Source organism: Protopterus annectens, chromosome 1.part1 (genome assembly GCF_019279795.1).
Source record: "Protopterus annectens isolate FY-2018-M chromosome 1.part1, PAN1.0, whole genome shotgun sequence".
In the NCBI taxonomy this organism is placed as follows: Eukaryota; Metazoa; Chordata; order Ceratodontiformes; family Protopteridae; genus Protopterus; species Protopterus annectens.
The window spans coordinates 946365734-946391290 of record NC_056726.1 but is presented as its reverse complement, the minus strand read 5'-3'; the positions used below and the strand labels follow the sequence as shown (position 1 = coordinate 946391290).

General features: G+C 37.7%; 1 protein-coding gene across 6 annotated transcripts in view; it reads left to right on the top strand.

The window, feature by feature from the left end:
• Positions 1 to 25557, top strand: part of ASAP2 (ArfGAP with SH3 domain, ankyrin repeat and PH domain 2) — a 2005955-nt gene that overhangs the window by 1025236 nt on the left and 955162 nt on the right. For all 6 annotated transcript variants that reach the window (XM_044079125.1, XM_044079114.1, XM_044079099.1 and 3 more), the window contains exon 7: positions 22515 to 22600. In XM_044079125.1, coding sequence (XP_043935060.1) covers positions 22515 to 22600 — 86 coding nt within the window. The remainder of the gene's footprint in view (positions 1 to 22514; positions 22601 to 25557) is intronic.

Here is a 25557-nt window from a genome sequence, read left to right as displayed (position 1 = left end):
GAAAGACCTACTCTGGTAGAGTTGTTTAGCTGAATGTAGGGCATACGATACTATTAAAAAAGGAGTAATTAGTAGGGCATATAAAATATTACATGGTAACTATAAGTCAGAGGAGGTCAGAAAGGATTGGGAAGAGGAAGACTAGAAAAGCAATTTACAAGAGAACAGTGGGAGGACTTATACTCCCAAGTGTTCAACCAAGTCTGGAAGGTTAGCATTTTTGCTCCAAAGTTTTTCCATGGGTATTTTTGTAACCCAAGCAGACTGCAAAGATGTTTTCCTCAGGTGGATAGCAAATGTTGGAGGTGTGATAGGGAAGAAAGCTGTAACTGCAAACAAATGTTTTAGAAGTGTAATGAGTTGGCAGATTTTAAAATTTCCCTACAGAGTATTCTGTCAGAAATATTGGGTGAGCAAACAGTTGTAGCTAAGAAATTCTTCCTTTAAGCTGGGACACATGATCCGAATTGCGTAGGTGTAGTAAGGCCTTGTTAAGATTAATTCAGTTGGTTTCCAAAAAAAGCAATTATTAGAAAACAGAAGTCAACATCCAAACCAACTGTATTTGAAGAATCAAAAGAGATAAAAGCACTGCAAGAGGGATCTTTAGAAAAGGGAAGGAGCAAATTACCTATAAATAAATAGAAATTATGAGAACAATACATGCTGAATAATGTTTAGGAGGAGGAGTGAGGTTTAAGGGAAGGCAGGAATTCTTCACTGTATGTAATGTTGGCCTGATGATAGTAGCAAAGAAAAGTTATGTGATATACAGTGTATTCAAATGGAAAATGTTAATATGGTTTAGTTTTTTTTTGTTAGTGTATGTTTGACTTTGTCTTAAGTCATAATTTAGTAAGGGCATTTAAAAAATACAGATTCATATGCCTATGTATCTAAAATACAAACAACCGTTAATGCCCTATGTAAATTAATTTGTCTTTCACCCCAACTGAAACCTCAAGGTCACACCCAGCAAAAGGCAAACTGTTTTCCAGTCACAGTTTGTTATACACCCCTTCTTCCCACCCTATTTTTAAAATACTAAACAGTTCTTTCAGCCCATCCTTAGGAAGTAAACACCCAATAAAGTCATCCATCTAATCTCCCAGAAGTCTGGACAATGTCCTAACTCTAGTATGTACCCCTTTTGGCCTTGCCACAGGTGGAAAGTCCTTCAGTAAAAGTGTGCCTGCTAACTAGAATCCTCTCCCAGCACAACTCCAGCAACTTACCAAGTAGAGGTCTGAAAAGAGCTAACCTACACCTTAAAGACACAAACAAGTGTATCTGCATTATTGACAATGACTAATCTACACATCCCCCCTCTACTTCTCCATCTTATTCCTGTATTCACACTTTAGCCATTACTTCTAAATATTCTCGTCACATAGAGGGAGACTTCTCCCTGTTATAGGTATGTAAATTTAACTTATAATTTACCTTCCTGTAGTGGTAGTATTAATAGTTGTAGTACATGAAAGCCTTCTGTTGTGACTGTACTCAGTCCACTAATGTTTCTCTTCTTTTCTGTTATAATTCTCTCTTCAATTCACAGGTCATATTTCCCTTCTTCTGACTCCAACTTCTTTCCTGTAGAAATCTTTCTATACAGGTACTACTGCACTTAGAGTCCTTGGTACTTTAAATGTTCCAGTTTTAGGTTGTTGGACAACAGAAGATTTTTGACTATGCAAAAGTTGTATAACCAAATTTTGTGTACTTGTGTAATCTTTGAAATATTTTATTTGAATGTTTTGCTTGTACTTTTGTGCCTGCTGCACCAAGGTCCTGGCTGAATGGAGTCCCAGCCACCACTTCATTTAGAATGCAAACTCCTCCCCCACAGCACCCCCCCCCCAATCACAGCAGTTGCTTGTATGCCTCCAGGAACTTGATATGTGATCTGCCATGTTATATATTTTAGTAGTCTGGCTAACAAACGACACAAGAAGAAATGCTAATTAGGTGACAGTCATCAGTATGTTATGAAATGCTGCTGTAAAATAAAATGCCAGAAGAACTGTTTATGTCCTCCAGGATCAGTAAATAAATAAATGCAAATACTTCCCCTACAGAAGTAAAGGATTATTTTTCAGTGTTGTTACAGTACCTCATGAGTTCACTACAGCAACAAGGTGCAAAACTTTCATGCCATTGCAAAACCCAAATCCACCTAAATAATTGAATGTTTAGTAACTGAAAATGACATGACATAACGGAACTAAAATAACTGTTAATATTATAACGATACATTTAGTTCCTTACTGATTACCAAACAGTGAATATTTATCATACTAAATAAATAACTAATACTAATTTTTAAAAGCATTTTCTATAAAGCAAATTATGAAAAGGCAACTATTAACTGAACTATACATACATACCTAGTATATTTGTATATGTTTAGTACGAATTAAAAACCAAGTATAAGAACATTCTCCTAATGTGGCTTTGTCTTGTCACCCCCAGCATCCACATATATATAATAATTCTTAGAACCTGCAAAGTAAACATTGATATATCATATAAACAGCAATACCAATAAAACATTCTATATATTTAACATAATTTGTGTAAAGTTTTTTTAAGTTAGTCACTGAAGTCCCCATAGCCTTCAGAAATAGCTAGTATTTTTTTCTTTTGCAAGAGTCATAGTGGACTTAGATTTCTTAGTAGAAATGACAATTTTCCAACAGTCTACCTGTGAGTGCCTCTTTAATGATATGTATAAGTAGTCCATTGAGGCATCTTCTGGCAAGATAATTTTTTGTTTATGAGGGATACATTACATTTCATGCACTGTATTGAATATTCTCTATTTGGAGAAAGAACTGTTTTAATCTAGCTGGCTGTAAAATGTTAGTTTTAGTGTTCTTTTGCTTTAATGCTTTTATCAAAGGCCAACAAGTTTTTCTTTTTTCAGTTGATTTTGTAGCAAAATTATAACATTTTTACCTATTTAATTGGTGGACTTCTCCATGCAGATTTAAGTATCAGTCCTTTACCCATGTAATGAAATAAAATGTTTTTCTGTGTGCTTTTGTAGCCATGCTTGCAAACCATCAACCCCCCCCCCCAAGTTGGACCCATCTCATTTGTTGCCTTACCCAAATAAATGTCTGGAAGTGGCAGTCATTTAGACAGCTGTTTGGATGCTTTATGCCTTCATCAGCATCCAGCCATGAGGGTGCTTTTTTTTGTAATGGCCTAACCCTACTCTTATGTTGGGGGACATGTGATCCTTGTCACTGTGAAGGCCGCCCATTTTGAAGGCTAACAAGAAGCAGTGATTTGGTGAGCCTAATGCCCCCCCTCCAAGACTGTACATCTATGTAACACCTATTTAGCCTGAGGGATTGTGACAGTACATATCTAACTGTTTAGATAAAAGGTGTCAGAATGGATATTACTAAGCCGCAGTAATGATGCTTTCTGATTTCTGTTCCATGTTATTACACAGCATCTCCCCCTTTTGGAAATGAACTAATATTTAGACATAGCTGTGCTTTTTTGAGTTGTGGCTGGTAGTCATACCCTCTTTGCTCGAGCTTCAGAAGTAATACAAAGAAGAATGTTAAGACTGCCTTTTGAATGCCTGACATCAGCAAGTCTTCATCAACATGACTGTAAAAGACCATGTTTGAGGCTTAGGCAGTTAGGAGGATCCAGCTGCAGGGAAGTAATGAGGCAGACTAACCACAAATAAAGGATATTATTACAGGTGAGCAATGACTGCGGTGGTGGTGCTGCTGTAGCGTTGTCGCCTCACAGTAAGATGTTGTCCTGTTCGATTCTCAGCTAAAGCGTCTTCTGTGTGGAGACATGCGTGAATGGGCGTAACTTTGTTGAAGGTTGTGCGTCAGGCCTGGCAAGTCGGTACGTAAAAATCTACTGCCGATCATTAGCGGACCGGAGTTCCGCTGTGGTGACCCCTCACTGGGAAAAAGCCGAAAGATACAACATTACAGGTGAGCAATGTTCAGTTATGAAAACAGAGTATCTTTTAGAGCAGTCCATCTGCATTAATTTATTCACCACTGAACTAGTTGGAAGCTGCACGTGAGCTCTGTCTTTTAAATCTCATATTCCAGTGATTTTCATTTATATTATGGTGTGTGACTCAGAGCATATCACTTAGTCAGATCAAAGCACACTGGTCATCCTTGAAAGCAGATAGAAGAGTTGACTATGACCCAGTTAATAGGGGCTTCAGTAGAGGTCTGGTTGCTGAAAGAGGCAACTTGGAGAAATGCAAATGTACAGGCCAAAGTGTGCCTGCCAGTCCAGGAAGAAAGGGTAGTTGTGTGGTCTGTCATGTCAAACAAGAAGGTACCTTTCCTGATGAAGGTCATGCTGGTGGTCCTTGTGCAAGATTCATTACTTGCTAAGCAATGTGTAGTATTGTAGCAGAAGTGACACATGGAAGCACATATGATCAGAAGACTGCTGTTATAAGGCAAATGTCATCTGCTAAAATGAAATGAGGCATAGAGGTTAAACAAAGAAAACCCTGTTGGCTGTCTAGCACAACCTTACAATCAGTCACAGACTCAGGTGGCATCAGTCCATGCAGTGTTATACTTCTAATATATATGGACTTCAAGGGCTTCACTGCATAGTAATTATAAGGTTGTATTCTTGATTCCATATACAGTTTCTAAATTAATAATGTAGTACTATAACTAGCTTGTCTGCTGCTAAACAGACACTTAATTCAAATGTATATACTGCCTAGGATACAGGCTGAACAGTCTTCTAATCTTTAATCTCCTGGGCTGTTAAAACATTTATGTGCTCTGCTCTGCTTAGAGCTTCATTGTACTTGCATTTGGAGTGTTTTTTATATATTGGTATTACTGTACATTTCTTGGAAAGTAGTAAGCAATCTGCAGCTTACCTGCTGATTCAGCTACAATGCCTCTTTCTCCTAGAACTGCTTCTGTTCTGACATTGTGCACACATAACAGAAAGTTCACACCGGGGATCACACCAACAGCACTACTAGATAGGGGCCAAGGGTACTAGCTGCTAGTACAAGGGTCTAGGGAACTACTAAAGGGGCGGTGAATACCGCACAACGTGGATGGGCTAATATATGCCTTCGGGCAGATAGCCCAGTACCAACCTATGAACCTATAGTTTACTGATTGCATTCTGCTTATTGCAAGTTCAGAGACAGCTAAGTCAAATCCTTTCCCAAGTACTGCTTTCTTCTCATAGCTGTATAAACTCAGTACTACTGTTCTGCACCCCATTGTGCTCTTAAAGAACGCATCTCCTAGACTTACTGAAAGTATTAGTAATTTCACTAATGAGCAACTGATATGTTTCTTTCTTACTAATGACCCACAGTTAAGCAAAATACTTCATATATTTTTCTCTAGTATATCCTGTATATATACTAATGTGTACATGCCGTTTTTATGAAATATTATTTGATATATGTAACCTCACTGTGACTTATGTAACTTCAATGACACAACATGTTTTGTTTCACTTTATGTTGCCTTTATAAAGTGTGATGTTTGAGCTTGGGTAGTGGCTGAAAAGGGTCACTTGACTATCCAGCCTTCCCGTTAACAACTACACATAAGTAAATAAATTAGTTATGTGCACAGCTGTTAATGTAACATGGATGCCCACTGCTGTCCTCTTCTTCTTGTGGGGGAAACAGATGTCTCCTTTCTTCTTCAGTTTTCAAAACTAATCCCCGTAGCAACCACAGACAAAGTTTTGGCACCATTCTCCTGCTTTCAGTTTCCTTAGGTATTGCACAATGTTTCTTATGAGTGAATTAACCTTGTGCAGATACCACTCCTTATCAGCTCTCTGGTACCTACATGTCCTTTACTGTTGAGTGGATTTAGAATTGTTAAAGATGCATTGCAGAGAGTATTTAAAGCTGTTTTCTTTAATGGTGTTGTGTTTGTCTTAGTCATTGTACTTTTAGGCATGGTTTGCACTGGTCGGTTACTAGGCAATAGTCATTTATATGCAATTAGATGCAATTATAATATAGTTTTGTTCACATTTCCTCTCTTGGTATACAAGTAGATGCTTGCTTACCCGGATTTTAATTTAGTAATTAACATTTCAGTTTTTATGTACCACTCTGGAGCCATATATAAATGTTTTGTGTAGCATGGGAGCATACATAGTACCTGTTGTGTTGTTACATTATGTGGAACAGCACTTCCTCACGGGCTCCACTGTTATGCTGAATGTCTGTGAAAATCATTTTCTACACATATTGAGTAACAAAAAGGCACAGTCCATAGCTTTGTACATTTTAGTAAACAGTATCCTAAACTATTAGCTTATTCTGAAGGTTGTTAGTTGCATATAGTTATTGTTACTGTTAGGACTGAGGAGACTGGAGCATTGCAGATGCTTTAACATGACCCTTTTTGCTGCAAACAGTGAGGTTTTGAGGGCTGCTGTCCACTTCCCTGCACACATTTACAGATTCCATTGACCTCAGCCCCTGCAGTGGTGTTCTCCCATACTGTAAGGGGCCTGAAGACTTTCCTGTTGTGGTATACCGCTGAAACTGTACTACAATATGAAGTGGTCCTTTCTATCCCCCCTTCGTAGTCTGCGTAGTGCTTCATGGTACCCACCCCTGGAGTGTTTTTTCATCTTGTGGTACTGCTGTACATTTTGGCAAACAGTAGCAGTTTGTAGGTTACTTGCTGAACCACCTATACTGCTTGTTCCTCCTCTGGCTGCCTCTGTTCTGAAGTAATACATACAAACTCCTCCAGACTAAAAATCCGGCCTATTGTGCTCCAGTACCCATTGCATTTCTGCTTATTCCTCCATCACATTCCTTTTTTACATTTCCACCCTCCTACCTTTTCCAGAAAGATCGCTTGTAGTTAAGCACCCTGTCCCCATTCTTGTCTAATAGTACTCTTTTTTTCCTTCCACATCTGTGTATCTTGTAGTATCACTAAAGTTTTACCTCCACTAACTGCCTAACTTTTCTCTAAGTACACATACATTACTTCCGCTTTTTGTAACACCTAACTTCACATGTTAATAATTATTTTTGCAGTCTAATTTCTCTTCTCAGTATCTTTACTTCATGTATTATGTCATCTCCCTCAAACGCAAGTTTCAGCATAAAATTCACTACTCATCTAACTTCAATTGGTAATCTTTCCCCTCATGTAATATTTCTTAGTCACTTATCCAAATTCTACCCTCCTGTGTCATATTTTAATCCCTTCTCTGAAGCATGAAACAGTCACGGTTCACTGATGCGAGCAGCTGATTCTGTTACCCTGCACTGAGCAGTAGTCTCTCTTCAGACTCTCTTTTTCCAACCGTTTCAGACCTTTTTTGTTCTACTGTTGTCCTCATGAATTGCATGATGGCTGTCTGCAGGTGACTGCTTACAGGCATCTACTTGTGTTCTCTGTGAGCTGCACAATGACTGTTGGTGGCAGTCATCCACTAAGTCACCCTTTCTATTCTGTATCTACCTGGCAGCTATGTGTACTGCTCTCCTTAATTCACCTGTGTATGCTTTCTCTTTCACTAAAACTGCTAATACTGTGACAGTAATCTTTATAATCCTTAAAGAATATAAATCCAAATACAAAATGCATCATTCACTGTTTTTTTTTCACAGTTTTACATTAAAACTGGCAGTATTGCACCTTACAACTCCATTTATCAATATTCCATCATATCCAAGACAACTGTCTCAGCAAACACTCTGTGAAGCTCCCATAGACTGACTTATGTACTCATGTTATCCATATTTTTAAGTCTTCCCCATTTTTTACAATATGAAGGCAGACAAAATGTTTGTTCAACACATTCTAACACTGTGCATCTCCAAACGAACCCCACACCGTATCTTGCTATGATTCAATGTATCCCCAAAAGGTGTACCCATGAGCAGCTAATCATAAGTCACTTAAATGCAAAAAGCATAGTAAACAAACTGGACTTGGCAGAAGGCCGGGTAACAGGGCATAAGCCAGACATAATTTTACTAGTAAAATGTGGTCTAAAGTTGAAATACTGCTGTCTCAACACCTTAATGTGACATATTTGGTACACAGAAGTTACCAACCATGTATTAAATGAGGAGGTTCCATGCTACTGTTATTAAAAAACACCTTAATGCATGTACCTTAAGTTACTGCACATTCATTCATTCCTACTGGCCAAAAATGGGTCATCGCATAAACAAATGTACAACTCTCCAGTAAGCATGTGCATTGCATGCATACATCCCAAATCCTTAAACACCTGCTGTACTCAGGAGACTCCTGGACACACTGAATGCCTGGCTAAACAAAACAAGTAGTAGTCTGTGACTTCAGCCTCATCTGGATAAGAGTAGACTTCACCAACATGCAGTACTTCCATCAGTTTATTACCTGTACCAGAGTCCCTGCTAGACCTACTCATAATCAGTACACCTCACAGTATCCTTCACTACTGCATTTTGGCCTTTATCCTTTATAGCTCAACTTTTGGCTTTCTCCCTTTTGTCTCCTACTAGCCGTTTAGAATCACAAAATTCCGTATCCTCTCATCAACTGTCATCAGTTCCCATATCATCTGAACTCCATATTGCTCTGTAACAGACCTTTCACTTGCATTCCAGTTTTTTTCTATTTTACCCTCCTTCCCATTTAGAAACAGTTCCATACTGTACAAAAACACAGAATAAAGGGGAATCACTGACCCTATCTAACTCCAGAAATAAAATCCGTAATGCTTCCAAGACGTTTCACATGGAAATAACAAAAAGCACTTTCGTCTGCATTATTCATTTACCATTTATCAATTTTAGAAACCAAACAAAAACAGCCAGCAAAGCCGCAAAATGCATTTATTGAAGAATCTAGCAAAGGTTCTTATTGGGTATCTCCAAATTTTGTTGGCCAGAAGTAAAAAGGGACTCCTTTATTAACAAAAGCAGCACACTGCTCCCACATTTAGGGATGCCACAGTAAGCCCCCAGAAAAAAAGAAAGAAAAAGATCAATGAACAATGAGTTTTCACAATCAGCAGCAAACAGTGGCGACTGGTGACTTCAAATTAAAGGGGGGGCTGCAAGAGACAGTGAATGGGTGGGGCCAATGGGAAGGGGTGTGACCAACTAGAAAGGGGTGGAGCTATGCTCAAAACCACAACAACTGGAACTTTAATTAAATACACTGCCCTGGGTGCCAAATCGTCATTACGAGAGTCCAATCAAGACAAAATGAAGTGTAGAAGAAAACAATATTTCAATGCATTGGCTACATGACAACTTACTTAATATCTAGATGGAAACACAAAGGTTGTGAGGCATGAAAAAATAAATTGCTTTTTAAATACATTACTGGAATGCCAGTCAAAATCAAGTATAAAAAAACAAGCAGCACTCAGCTCAAACCACTTCAACTTGTACTGCAGTTCTAATTATAATTTATATTCAGTTTTATAAAATTACCAAGTAACATGCTGAAAGTAGCAATCTCTGTGCTACCTCCACTTGTAAAAATGTTTCTTATCCAAAAAAGACCTGCTGCCTGACAACAACTATCTACTTGTTTCATGGAGAACACATGATCAAAGTAAAAAATGAACAGCGAACAAGAAACAAGCTCAAGATAAATTGCTTAACGGATTACTGCACAAGTTATGGACCACACATGCTAGATTGGCATTCTGTTTAGTTTACGGGTAAAGCCTGCAAAGATAACTGCAAGTCTCCAACAAATGTAATGAGCTTCTGAAAATACTGTAATCCTGTCCTTTATTACAAATACTGTCATATGCATTTCAATACGTAAGGCTTACTCGTTATCTAGTTATGTAAGTATTCTCTACACGGCAACAATGAAAAGGCTTATGCTTATTAAAGCTTACTTGCATCTTACAATCTCCGACAAGCTTAAGACAAGCTTAACTGATGGTCATTAAAGCATTGCTACTTTAATACAGAGCAACAGGGCACTGCAACAGCATGCATTTTCTGAATAATAATAAGTATAAATCAACACTATAAAATATGACAGAAAATCAGAACATTCTGCAAAATCAAGGACTGATGAAAAGCCACAGTCATACTTGTGGTCTACCTTGGATCGGGGAATACTCTGCACACTGCATAACTGCTCCTTGCCTTGCTTGGACACATCCAGAGCCACTACAGTGGGGAGTGGAGTGCAACAAGTAGGTCACAGTTTGAAATGTCTCTGGCTGACAGTGATGGCTCTGACACTCATACCTCTCAACCTCAGAGCAAGAAATCTGGACAAAGCCATACATAGAAGTGGGACACAGGCACAAAAATAAAGGCAATTTTTTAATACTGCTCTTATAAACTTAGAAAGATAATAGAATAGTAGTAGGTCTTGCATTAGTATGAATTTTTGAAGGGTATGAAATCTGAAACTCAAATGTCTGCCATTATTTTCTAACTTCAATATTTAATGATTTGCTACTAATTTGCCAGAAAACCACAATTTTATGAAAAACAGACCAAATATGTTATGCAAAAATATAAAACTGCCATACAATACAGCTGGGAACCTGTCAAAGAAGGGACACCTTTTTAAAATTAGTACTGTTAACTTGAGCAGCTGACAAAATAAGAGCATCTACATGCATTTCTGAAATAAAAGTAATCTATAACTCTGATGATTACAGTTATTTATAATTGTAAACCCTCCACGTTTTCTTCCAAAATTGCCATTTTGCAGAGGGATTATTAAGGGGAGAGCAACATTTTGAGCAAAAATTGGAGACAGTTGAGAGGTTTGGATATTCCTAATTTTATAAAGCGATTTATTTGCACGTACCTCTCAACCTCTTAATGCAGGAAATCTGGATATGGCCAAATATATTGGGGGAACATACAAACAGTACTAAAAGACAGTTGATAGAATAACAGGTCTTGCTTTAGCATGCATTTTTCTGAAGGTTATGACGTCTGAAACTCAATGTCTGTCATTATTTAGGGACTTCATTCCTAAATGATTTGGCAGAAAACCACAAATTTTATGAGGAACAAATAAAAAATAAGAAGCAAAAATCTATTCATTCTGCAAAAGTCTGGACAGTTGAGAGATATAGTTCAGCCGGGGCTGTCTGAGTTTGCTGCCCCCCCCCCCCACAAAATCATGGTCGAATGGAGCGTCCCCCCTGCAGTCATTCCAATGTCCCATTCCTTGGTTATTTCACCCCATTTGCCATAAACACTGTAATGTGCATACTGCTTTACTTCTGCGATGATATGGATTTCATTTGAAAGTTTTTTTTTTTTATTTTACAACATAAACCCTAATAGATATCTGCTAAACAAAGCAATGCAGTCTCACATTGAAAATAGGCTTAGCATTAAAACTTCTCTGCCCTTGAAACTCACATTCATTGAAACAGCATTGAAACCCACATTCAAAGAAAATACATTTTGCCAGTGGCAGATAAAGATTAATTTTGGGCTGTTTTCAAATCATAGGCCCCTTGAACACGAAACATACACATGCTCTTTGATACACCTTCCTGACTGTATTAAATTATATTCCTTGTACAATACAGTACAGTTGAACTGCCCAATTCAGAACATTTCCATCATAAAAGCCTACTCAAACTTCAACAGTCCTCCAGTATCAGTAAATATGCACGATCTCTGAAGAAGTAAAAGCCATCTAAATAATTCCACATTTAAGAAATCTGTTAACTAATGAAGAGGTTACTGCTAGCAAACAACTTGTCATTGTTTCATCAACAAATAAAGTGCCTGTTGCCCTTGAGGAGTAAATTGCTTATGTTGCATTAAAAAAATTATAATGCTAGTAATATCGTAATAGGGAATGGATGGCAAACTGATAACAGGTTCATAGCTACTAGGTATCTTAGTTACTAGGTATCTTCACCAAAGAGGACCGCAGCATCCATCCCCTTTAAAACATAGTACAGTATCAGCAATGGATCTACCTACTGTGGGAGTAGAACCCACAGCCTTCTGCATCAAAAGCAAGTACACTACCTGTTGTGCTATTTACAATGTAAGCAGACTTGGCATAAGCAGCACTAAACTTTTGTTCCCCTGCAGCTCTCGGCTCCTTGTAAAATCTACTGGACACTCAGCTGTATCTCTTAACTTTACAGCACAAGAAATCTGGACAAAGCCAAAATTTATTTGGGGGGGGACAAAAGCCCAAAAACCAGGGACACATTTTAAATATTGCTTGTATAATGTTGGAAACTTGCTAGAATAAAATGCTGTGTTACCACCATACATTTCACTGTCAAGTGTGAACCCAGGTCCCTGTGCAAAACAGCCAGAGTAACATACCACTATGCCAAATCATCTATTTTTATGAAAGAAAGGAAGACTGAAACTTAAATGGCTACCATTTAGTGAATTCAGTTCTCAACATAGCTGTCAACATCTTAGCACAGAACACCTGAACAAAGCCAATAATAGGGGAATGCAGCCCTCAAACATATTCAGTGAGTTCAGTTATCACCATAGCTCTCAACCTTGGCACAAAAAACCTGGACAAAGCCAATAATGGGGGAATACAGTCCAAAAAATAGGGACAAATATCCACTGAGGACACCAGAGCAAACCCAAACAAACAGAGGGAGGACATGCAGACTTCACACAGAAGGCACCCCAGCCAAGAATCAAACCAGACAACCCATAGCTGTCAGGCAACACTGCTACCACTGCACTACTGTCTGATTTAAGTAACAAAAATACCGAAACCACAGATTTTATGAGGAACAGAACAAATATGAGGCAAAAATCTGCAAATGTTTTAGAAATGGTGGTGGGTAGGGAATTCAGGCTCTTGTCACTTGGGCCCAAGGTACAGGGTTCAAGCCTTATTCTCTATCCACCACCATGAAGCAACTGGGGCATTTCACACACACACACACACACACACACACACACACACACACACACACACACACAACCTCTCTCCAGAACAGCCATGCGATCCTGTACTTGGTCCAGCATACTGGTGAATGTGATCCTGTCCTCCTGTTTCCCCGATCGGTCTTCCATACGGTGATACTGCAGCTGTTTGTGAATGCAATCCTGTCCTCCATACTAGCCTGTGCATACTGGTCTTGGTCTCCTGCCAGATGTGAGGAGGCTGGAGCCTCCTGCTATTGGTCCAGCCTGTGGGTGATGCAGTCCGGTGACCTTCCAGTTTGTGTGGTCGTCACCGCACAGATCTCTAGGGTGGAGTTTACTCCCTTCCCTATTCGGACTGCCTAACTGAGCAGTCTGGAGCTCAGGAATGCCTGAGCATGTGTGCTTGGAGCTCTGGTCTGCCTAACACAGCTGCCAGGAACTAAGCACTGTGCTTCACAGAGTCTGAGATATTTTTTTTATTTTTATATGTTCTACAGGGGACTGGGGACTTTATTTTATGCACAGGTGGGGGACCCATTGTACAGGTTGGGAGGGCTGCAGTTCCACAGTCCTATAGCACGAGCCGCCTCTGGCAGCAAATAATCCTAATAACATAAACCATCCAAATCAAAACAATAACCTTTCTACACCTTCTCTTTCTCAGCTCACTTCTTTGCCCACATTTGAATTCAGGCCTATACACAGAAACACAAGTACAACTTACTAACCAAAATCCCAAACAAAGCATTATCTTTCTGGCAGATTAATTACAACAATCACTATTGTATAATTTTTAGTTTCTCATATTGCAATATTAATCTTTCTCTTTTCACTAAATTGGTATCCATATAATAGAAAATGGCATAATCATTTTCATCCATAAAGTGCCCACCCTAAAATAACCGGATAACTACATATCAACATCAGACATATTACAGAAGCACAAATATTTGAGAAATTACAAACAAGATGGTGCACGGTATCTTGAAAGCAACATAACATCATGGCTTCTGCGAAGCATGGAATTCCTTCACGGTCCATTGGCCATTCTATGTACCAAGAACAGAAAATACTATAAATTTTGTATGTTAAACTGTAACTTCATACAAACAGTACATACCATCCTCAAAGCAACATGGCTTCCATGATGTGTCTTGGTTGGCTCAAGTGTCACTCTGTATAATGTGGTCAAACAGTTATAGTATTTTTTTAAGTTAAAGTAGGTTACTTTAGGTGACTCTGTGGAACAATGTGGAGGTGTCAGCTTGGAAATGGTGGCAGAAGAGATGGAAAATACTCTTGATATTTCAAATCTGAAGGCAGAAATAGTTAGCTGTGATGGCAAGAGAAGGGTAGCCCCATTCAAAGGGATGCAATGACAATAATGAAAAGTTGATTCAAGTTGATGATAACAAAATGATGTGTTACACAATATTATATGTAATTTTTGTCATTTAACTGGATTAATTCCTGGATGTGTGTGACATCTGGAATTAGTTGAAGCGGACAATGCTGAGATTTAACATGATTAGCTAATTGTGATGACTCCGCTCATCAGATTTGGGAAGGTCATAATTCAGTGAAGGAGACTGTTGCATTGGAACATGCCAAACAGTGTTTTCTTTTTCTGTGGAAGTTAAAGTTTGTGCTGAAACAAATTGCAGCAACATGTAGTGCTGAAAGGAAAGGAAAGACTAGAATTAGGATCACAGGATCATAAGAGATTACTAGGCTATTGACCTGGAAGTCATTTTAAGCGTAGACGTTTCAACCCAATGTAATACCGTAGAAGTACTAGACAATACCCAAGATTGCCTTTAATGATGACTGCCTATGTCCAGGAGGGTTGTGGGCACTGTCATCAGTAAGAATATATGGCGCCCCATCCACTCGTCCATGTTCCTCTTGAAAGTGTCATAGAGGTGCTCTGTTTCACATGAATTGGTAGCCTGTTCAAAGACATGGCAGTTGCTGGGAGATAAATCTGCCCCTCCAGCATGTCCTATTTAAGTTGCAGGCCATATTTAAGTCCCTTGAACGGGTAGCCCTAGATCCATTTGATTTATGGATATGCAGTAAGTTCATTAGGTTTGGATCTTGGGTTGCTCTGTAGGTTAGGCATAAGTCTCCCCTAAGAAGTCTATACAATATGCAGTATAGTGGCAGGGACTTTAGTTGATTTGTGTAAGGCACATGTTGAGGCCCTTGATCTTCTTTGTTAGAAACCTCTGAGGTCTCTCTAATTGCTGCAGGTGCTTAGTACATTACATACATAATTGGGTGTTATACTTAACTGGTGTTAGTATCAGTTCAAAGGTGACTGATTTAACTAATGAGCATCCAACAGTTGCAGCAGTGCACCCATTTGATCTGTTGATGAGGAGCAGGTCTAGAATGTTTGTTTCTCTTGTCGGGGTATTAACAGCTTGCTCCAGGGAATTTCAGTTCACAAAGTCAAGGAACTTTTGTGGTAGCGAGTTTGGGTTAGCGTAGGTTTCCTAGTTGATGGTGAGATAATTTAAATCCCCCATAACCAGTGTGTTCAGTAAAATTTGGATTGTCTTCAGTTTGGTTAAGTTGGCTTCCTGGGTGTCATGACCCATAGAGGGAGATCTGTAACTTGCTAGGACATGAATGGAGGTCTACCCACCGTAACCTGGACTTGGTGTAACTGCATGTAGTTGTCCAATCTAACTAGACAGTTGGTGAATTTATCTTTAATGTAGACTGAAACACAGCCTCCTTTGGTTTTCACATGTTCATTTTGTAGTCTAAAGGTGTGGAAGGCATTGTAACTTTGTAGGGCCAGGGTACTGTCTGAGGCCTTAAACCAGGTTTCTGTGACTGCACAGACATCTACATCTTCTAGTGATATAGGTGCTTCCAGGGAGTACAGTTTTTTGGGTTAAGCTCCAAGCATTTAGCAGCATGGCCCTTATTTTGTTCTGATTGGTTAACTTCATGTTGGTAATGTTGTTTTTGAGACCTTGCCTAAAAAAGGCAGTATGGGGGAGGCAAGAGCCTTTACCAGCAGGTGAAAGCCTAGGGGTGCCAGGTGCAAACCATCTCTAGCAAAGCAGCGAGGTTTGTCGGCCATGGCTTCCCAGGCAGACAGGAACTGGATCCCCTTGGAATTGGAATGACACCAAAAACTAAGCCAATTATTGAAATCATCATTTTTGAGTTTATACCGTGGCATCATTCTAGGTGAGGGTAGTATGCTGCTCAAGGCTAGGGACATACCTGCTTGGGACACATACTCAGAGAGCTCGACCATATCTGACTTCATATAGTCCATTGAGGTACGTCTCAGGTCATTCACACCAACATGAACTATGACAGAGTCATAAGGGTACTTGTTGCTGAGAGACCTGAGTGCATGCATGATTTAGTGAGTCCTGGCACCAGACAGGCAGCTGACCGTGACTTTCTCCTTGTCCAACCTGGTGAGTGGGTCATCCACGTGTCTCATAATTGAGTCTCCAATGACAAGAAAACTTTGTTTTTTGAGTGCTACTCCTTGTGAGCTTGGTGGGTGAGAAACTGGTGTTGGCATATGTCATGGGTGCTGTGGAGACTGTGTTAGCTCTAGCAGACTTGTGTTTTGGAGATCTCTGATGTTTCAGTAAGTTATTCAAGAGAACCTCCACGTATGTGAATTTATGTGTTTGATGCATATATGTTTGAGTAGTGGTATGTGTATGAGTAGTGGTACTATGTGAATATGTAATGGTGGGTGAGTTGACATCCTTCTTCATGTTACTGTTTTGAGTGAGAGAGAGCATGGATTGTAGAGTCTTGATGTAAATACATCTCTCACACTCTGTACTAGAATGTGTTATTAGTAGAAGGTTGTCTGTGCACATGAAACAATTGCTACACTGCTTCAAGCAACCTAAGTCAACAAGGTTGGCAGGAGAAACCAGGGTAGTTCAACTGTCCATAATGCTAAGTTGAAGACTGTTGTCACTAGGGTTGGCTTTTTCAGAAATGATTACAGAGGAGCTCGACGAATGGAAATTTCTGCCTGGGTTTTAAGGGAAAATGTGTAGAATTTAACTGTCTGCCTTTGGCGCACAATTGCAGGGCAGTGAGCAGTGCTGCACAATGTGCAAACAAGCAGAAACCTGCTCAGATGCAGGGCCTAAATACCAGAAGCTTAAACTTGAAAAAACTCTAACAAAATTCAAAAGGACCAATAAGGATGCTTATTCCAAGCCCTAGACCAGCCTCTCCATACTAGTCAGGTCCCAATCAACACAATTCTCTCACAAAAGTGCAGATAGGCCTCTTCCAATCCAAGATGACCAGGAAAACATGCTCAGAACATACAAACTACTACAAACAGTTCCAGAAGCAGCAGGTTTGGATCTGGACTATGTTACATCAACTAGCTACCTTAGTTTCAGTTGAAAACAGTAGAGAATGCTTAACATGGTAGAAAAATAGCAGTGAGACAATGAAAACATGTTTAAACGGCAGAAAATCAGCCAGGAGGCTCTAAAGAATAATTTAAATGGTTAACAGGTCAGTTAATTAAGTAGTGCTTGGTGGGAAGACCAGAGCAGGCAAAACAGCTTTAAAACAGTGAAAAAATATCAGTAAATACTTAACAGTGGAAACCACAAAAAAGCTTGCTAAACAATGAAAACCATTATAAAATCCGATTTTACAGGCATAGTATAGTAGGCAATTACAGTATAATAGTGTAGTTTAATGTACAATAAATAAATACAGTATAAAAGTAGACGCAGGCAATAAAAAGTGCAGTAAATAGTATAAATAAATAAACAGCACCTTATTTTTTTTTCTGGAAGTTCTGATTTTATTAAAATTAAGACAGTGCAACGGATAGGATTTGCAAAGATATGGGGTGTTGAAAAGTGATTAGTTTGCTCTTTGCTCCACATGACAGGAAATATTGAACACCTAAAGTTATTGTGGTCCACTGTGTGCCATGGTATGAAAAAGCCTTATGGCAGTTGTGGCAATAGAGGAATTGAATTACTTTGACTGGATTACTTGTGAATGCATTTATGACTGCTTAGAAAGTACATTTCAACATGATTGTAGCTTGTTGGGACCATTAAGGAATGTAAATGACAGAATTAAAATGTAGATTGCCTTTTCCCTCTCCAGTGAGTGTGTATTTAATTGATAGAAAGTTAACATTAAAAAATGCAAAAGAGATGATGATTAGAACAGCTACCTATGCATGTGTCACATGGCCCTGCAGAGCAGGGTTACATAAATTCTGCTAACCCAAGACAAATTGGGAGTTCAGTGGAAAAGGAAGATGAGAGTGAGGAATGCTTTGAAATGAGGAGGAAAAGTGTACTGTTTTTGTGTACTGCAGCGGGAACAAGATTTGCAATTCTTTACTAGAAGTAAACTTAAGCATTACAGTTTGTAAAAGCAAATACATTTATAACCATGCAAAAAGAAAACACAATATGTGATTTTAAACAGAAATGGCATGTAGTCAAAATAGTAGATTAACATTTCAAGAATATAAGATGCTAGCGAGATATGCTAATCACGTTCAAACACCATCAAGAGCGTTGGCTAGGATCATTAATCAATCAAAAACAACACTACAAATTTTGGAAATACAATTTAATAATAAAATATATTCTAAAACAGAGGATATTATTAATATTTTTGAGAAAATATATACAAAAATTTATGATGGGCAAAAGGATATGTCCTTGCATAGAATCTATGAACAATTTTTACAACCAATTAAGTTTCCAGAAATAGGAGAGGATATTCAAATGATTTAGTTAAACCGATATCTGAAGAAGACATAGTATATACAATTCAACATATGAAATAACACAAATCACCAGGTCCTGATGGGATGACAGTGGAGTTTTATAAAAGGTTTGCGGATATTTTTGGTAAGATACTTTCAGTTATATTTAACTGCATAATTAGGAATACTATTAATGATCCTCATCTTAACGCCTCAAAGACTGTTTTTATACACAAAGCCAATTCAGATCCTCAAAACCCCGATAATTATAGACTGATATCATTAGTGAATGTAGACATGAAAATCCTAACCTCCATTATAGCATCTAGACTGAAGAAAATCATGACTCATATAATATCCAAAGAACAGGCTGGATTTATGGCAGGTAGACAAACCAGTGATAATACTCTTACATTACATACTATGATAACACATGCTAAACAAAATAATCTTAATATTTATGCCCTTATAATTGATGCACAGAAGGCCTTTAACAGGGTTGATACAAATTTTTTGTTTGCTCTTTTACCTTATTTTAATATATCCCATGAATTTGTTCAAATGTTGCAAATATTATGTAGTAATCCCTATACTACACTGTGCATTAATAGAAGCCTCTCCAAAAGAATACAGATTAAGACTGGAAGATGCCAGGGCTGCCCTTTGTCCCCTTTACTATTTAATCTTTATCTTGCGCCTCTGTTCTTATATATTAAGCAGAATGTCTATCATAATGTCCCAATAATTTATGGAACTAAAATTTTAATGGCAGCTTTTGCGGATGATCTTAATATTTATTGTGCATCTCCAATATTTGACACTGACAAATTATTGAAGGCTGTTAATGATTTTTCAGAAGTCTCTAACTACAAAATTAACTTGGAAAAAAATAATATTTTTCCTTTAAAGACACCTAAACCTTTTTCGTTATTGCCTTTGGTTGGGCAGGTAACATTTAAAGAAAAAATTAAATATTTAGGTATTGAGTTTTCTACAGACAATAAAGACTTCTACAATAATAACATTAAAACAATTTGGGACCAAATAATTTCTGATTTCGGGAGGTGGAAAAATTTACGATTGCCACTACTAGCAAAAGTTTCAATTGTTAAAATAAATGTGTTACCACGATTACTTTTTAATTTTAGATCAGCCCAATTAATACTTTCGAAGACATTTTTTAAAAAAATTCATAAAGAATTGGCTAAATTCATTTGGGAACCAAAAAAAACCAGGATATCTTATGATAAATTAATGACCCCAAAAAATAAATGAGGACTGGAGTTGCCTAACTTCGAATTGTACTACCTAATCGTGAACTCTAACAGAATTCTAAGAGTTGGCAACTATGATACAACTACTACTAAGTGGACACCAACTTGGGTGATTTTGAATTATAAATATATTTTAAAGTTAAACATTAATCCTAAAGCAATACCCTTTTTAGGTAAAGATACTTTGACAATTTATGGGATTATTGAACATATTAAAACTAACATATTATCTATAAAAGATTTATTTCAATCTTTGGATCTGGGTCAATATATGATGGTTTTTCAACCATTCCATAGGAATCCTAATTTAAAATTGAACAATCAATTAATTGATCTTAAACAGTTTCCACTAATAGTTAATTTAACTTTGATTGATATATACAAATATCTGGACCGCTCGGCCAATCAAATAAGACAAGAATTTAACTTACTCAAAAATTATCTAGTTATTTTGAGACAAATTAGAGAACTTGCTATGAGCTACTTTTTAAATTTTAAACCTGAAGATGAAAATGTTAATAAATGCTTTGAGTTGTGGCAAGCAACAGGATATTAAATATATAACAACAACAAATAAATTAATTAAAGACTTTAAATTTCATGATAAAATTCTGTTATCCAACTATTGGGAAGAGAAAATTTTAGTGACAGACAAAAGTAATATGTTAAAAGCAATTGACCTGACTATCAAATCTACTTCTCTTCAAAAATTGATGTATACCCAGTTGATGATATGGAATAATGCATATTATACACACCTTACCCTACATAAATTTAATGTTAAAAACTCTCCAACTTGTCCATACTGTAAAAATCAACTGGCTGATCTTCTTCATATGTTCTGGAGCTGTAAATCCATATATAAGCTTTGGAATTCCCTTAAGATTCAACTTCAGAAGATGGGTTACCAAAGTACAACGTTGTCATGGAAGTTTACGATGTTACATATTCCTCCGAAAGAACTCCCTAGATCACAAAGTACCATATTTTAATATTTTTCTGTTAATGAAACTTTATATAGCCACTAATTGGTTAGACCCATCTAAAACATCTTGGGAAAACTTTAGAGTTTTGGCAACAAGGCATATATTAGCCCATAAACTACTCTCAAGTCCAAATAATAAAAACATTAATAACCCAAAAATTTGGGAACAGATATTTAATATTATATTAGCATAATACTCACATTTATATACTTGCTTGGAGAGAATTTTGTATTTAAACTGTATATTACTGGAAATGTTATTAACTACTTTTTGTTTTTTCTCTATTCTTAATGTTTTACATGGAAGCATTCTTGTAAATATTGTATATTTGTTTGGTGTGATAGTGATATTAGTTAGTAATCCTTTGTTTTATATTTTTTTCTCTTAAAATGTTGTGTTTGTTTTTACTTGTGTATGAAAATAATATAACAATAAAGATTTATTATGGAAAAAAAAAGAAATGGCATGTAGTAGAACTCTACCTAACAGTTTATCTGGACCTGCCCCTACCAGTAGTTAAAGATGTGCTTGATTTTCTGTCTACCTCTAACTTGAAAGTCCAGCTAGTAGTAAATCTTCACAAATCATTGATTCCAGCTTGATCTGTCTCCAGGAATGCAGTCCACCTGCACAGCCCAGAAGTAAGACAGCAATGGACCTGTAACTTAACAGTGTTTTTCTAGTTAAAAGAGAGGTGCTGCAGCAGTCCACAGCTTTTGTTGTCATTGAGCTGCATTATGGTCACAGAGGTGGCCTCCAGACTTAATTCATGCTGAGTTGTAGTTTGAATGTGATTCCTAAAAGGGGTCTGTTGTGGACTGTGTGTTAAATTTCAGGATTTATCTTAAGGAGTTAACAAGGTTGCACAGGAACATATAGCACAAGAACAACAGTAGCAAAAGGCTGTGTATAGTAGGACAACAAAAGCCTTAGAGTGTGCAGTTGGACATACAGTAGCAGTGCTTATTCGTGTTTGATAGAATAAGCTGCAGGCAAAATGGAAGGTGCTTTCACTGTTTGTTGGAGGAAAATAATAATGGATGTGTGGTAGAGTTGCCATGCAGAAAGCAGAAACACAAACTTTATCATGTTCATATGAAGAGGCATTATGATGCTTTGCCAGCATCGAAGAGGACTTACTTGTAATAACAGCAACTGACAAGCAAATTTCAAAAATTTCTGAAAGCAGTATCCTGCTACAGGATCCTCTTTATCACAAATCTGTTGTTCAAGTTTAGCTTCATAAATATGAGTAGTGTAGCTTTCAAACCTGTGTTTGAGCTTTATTTGTTGTTTATTCAGGACATTTTCTTTATCAGCTTGCTAAGTCTGCATTTGTTTTCTAATATTTCAATCGCAAAATTGTAAAAAAGTACAGCCAAGTACATCTGGAAGATGTTAACAATTTTACTGAAGAAATGTGGTTATTTTTTTTAATTTCCTTGCATTGCTTTAATTGTTGCCGTGCTTTGTTGAGGAAAACGCAAACATTATTTGCTTTTGAAATTCGTTTGCCATTTATTTGCATTGCTGATAATTTAAGTAATAACTAGAAAATGTACAAAATGTTGCTGAGCACATAACTTACAAATGTGCTATATATTTTACAGTACCTGCTCAAAGTGAATGAAATAAAAATCAAAAAGGGAGTGGACTTGCTTCAGAACCTGATTAAGTATTTCCATGCACAGTGCAAGTAAGTGTTTTATTCTTTCCATTCTAGTATTCTTTAGATTAAATTTGTAGAATGTTTTTTTCACTGAATGCATCAAAAGTATATTAGCTGTTTATTTTAGAAAAGCATTTGAACAGGGAATAATCAGTCCTTTTTTATATTATTTTTGCTCCAATGCCTGCTGAACATCAAGCCTTAGTCAAACATTATACTGTCCAAAGGAGTACTGTTATCTGGTATGTCACATGAGTACTTTGTGCTCTCTCTGAGATCCCATCAGTGAGAGCTTTTTCTTAGTTTATGCCCCAACCCCACACCCTAGCGCTGATGTGACCACTTGCATTTCTGCCCTCTTGCCTGCATATGTTCCCCCCATGTGTCAACAGTGGTTAAGCCTTCATTGCTCCCACGTCTCCCTGACACTGGCTTCTTACATCATGATCAGGCTCCACTGTCATCAGAGCAGTGGTGTGAGCTCAGCAGGAACCACCAACCCTCTCACCAGGAGAATGCCCCATACTCCTTCATATAGCTGGCCACTAATATAACTCAGGTCACCTGGACTGTAGTCCGGGTTTTATCCATCTGTGCCACTGGCACAGGCCATAATCATTTTTTTTGCTGTACATTATTTTTTCCTGGTTTAGACATACCATGATTCACTTTCATGCATCTTTCCCCTTTTTCCAGTATCATGTGCCATTTTACACCCCCTTTCATTTAGGTTTTCTGGCTGTTCCCAATTATTGTCCCATTTCTCTCTATATATATATACTGTGTGGCATTTACAATCAAATCATAATGTCTGGATCCCTTTTGTAGTGTTCTTTGGTACATAGTGGCAGTTTTTTTTCTTTGTACACCTTTCAAGTTATTACCTGTTGTTCCCAAGTTCCCATTTCCTGTTTTGGCTTCTAAGAGCTTTGTCATTAGGTTGTACGTTTTTCTTCCAGTCTTAGCAGTAAATTTAAGACCCTTATCATTTTCATTAAGATATTGTTGAAATAGCATGAACTCATCCACATTGCCATCCCAAAAAACCCAAACATCATCCATGAAACATCTCCACATAACCAACTGTGAACCAAATGAGTTATGATCCATGTCGTAAATAAACAGTGTTTCAAAAAAAAAAAACAGATTCAACATATATATAGGTGCAAACGTAGCACTCATAGTAGTACCCCTTAACTGTAAAAAGCATTTGCCATCAAAATGTGTAACATCCATTTCCAACACAATAGAAAAAAGACCAAGTATAATTTATTCAATATTGATTTTCTGGGGGGCTTTCAGCGGCAAAACTGTTGGATGGCACCATTGATACCACTTTGTATCATAAGTCCTTTAGTAAAAATTCTTTGTTGCATGCATCTAGCTGTCATTCCCCTATTTATAACTAAAAATACTTATTCATAGATGTTAAATGTTAAGGCGTATGAACAAGAATCGAATTGACAGGCATCTGATATTAGTAATAAATTTTGTAAGAGGGGATATAATTGTGTTAATGTTCTTTAAGCTAAAAGTAAGGTAGCTACTCAAACCAAACAAACTTTGTTGCAGTAAAGGGAACAAAAGAAGACTGATGGTTCTGAATGTTTGAAGTTTCTTACCACTCAAGGCGCTAATCTATTCAAAACTAAGGATGTTGTTGATAAGTATTGGCCCTTAATAAGACGTGACAAGTTTTATAGTAGTATAGTGCCACAAAAATGTTGCTACTCATATAGAAGGGGGAAAACTATTGCTAATCATCTGCCAGATTTTAAAGATCAATATGTTGAAAGTTTTGGACAGTTTTTTTTGAGGGGGAGGTATGAAACCTTTTGGATGTTACCCTTGTGTCAGGTGTATTTTTTGCAAACTTATCACAAAAAAAGTCATTGCCTTCTATTAATACACATAAAGTTTTTGGTATTCATGACTTTATTATATGTTCAGCTGAATAGGTTGTTTATTTAGCTACCTGTAAATGTAGGGCTTTTTATGTTGGGGAGACAATGTTTGAACAGCATTTATCCATTCATCTGAGTGATCTGAGAAGCTAAAGGGAAAATAATGCACTAGAGCGACATCAAACATCCCATAGGAAAGGCTACTTTTAGCTTTACAGGTATTGATGAGGTCAACTCTAGTTTATCTAATAGAAATGCCAAGTTGGAATTTATGCATGTTAAAGAAAAAAGATGAATTACAAATTTAGGTGCCATGTATGGGGTAGACTTAAATGAATTGTTATAAAACATTAATATACTGTATATTTCATTGTGACGACCACCACTGCTCCCAATATATGATGGGCACCAATATGTGTCTTCCCCACACTGGGCCGGTAATCAAGGAGCCTGAATCCTCACCACTGACACTGGAGAAGGACGTGCACTTGGAATACAGATGGATACACTCCTCTCTGCATCAAGTACAACTTCCCTTAAGAGCACACAGGGAACACAGTCAGCCTGGGGTCTGGATGGCTCTATATCTGTCATCCTCCAGATCCCCAACAAGACTCCCCACTGGTACGGCTGTAGGATTAGGTCTTCAGCTGAGTGTCCAAGCCAAGTCCTCCAGCACCCTCTCTGTAAATCCAGTGCTTTGTGTCGCAGCCCCAAGTAACTGACCCACACACAAACAAACACACACACACACACACACACACACACACACACACACACACACACACACTGAGAGATTTGATTTTTCACACACACACACACACACACACACACACACTGAGAGATTTGATTTTTCATATACACACACACACACAACTGGGAAGGGCTGGCACAGATTTACTAGCTTCTGCCCAGACTATAAAGTAGATTCACTGCCACCAGACACTCCACAGTCAGCTACTCTAAGGCCCTTAACAAAGGATGTCCTGTTATACTGTGTAATATTAACACCAATACAAATGGTAGTAATTCACCAAGATGGCTAGGTCTTCTGGAGTGGCCCACACAGTGTCACCAAAT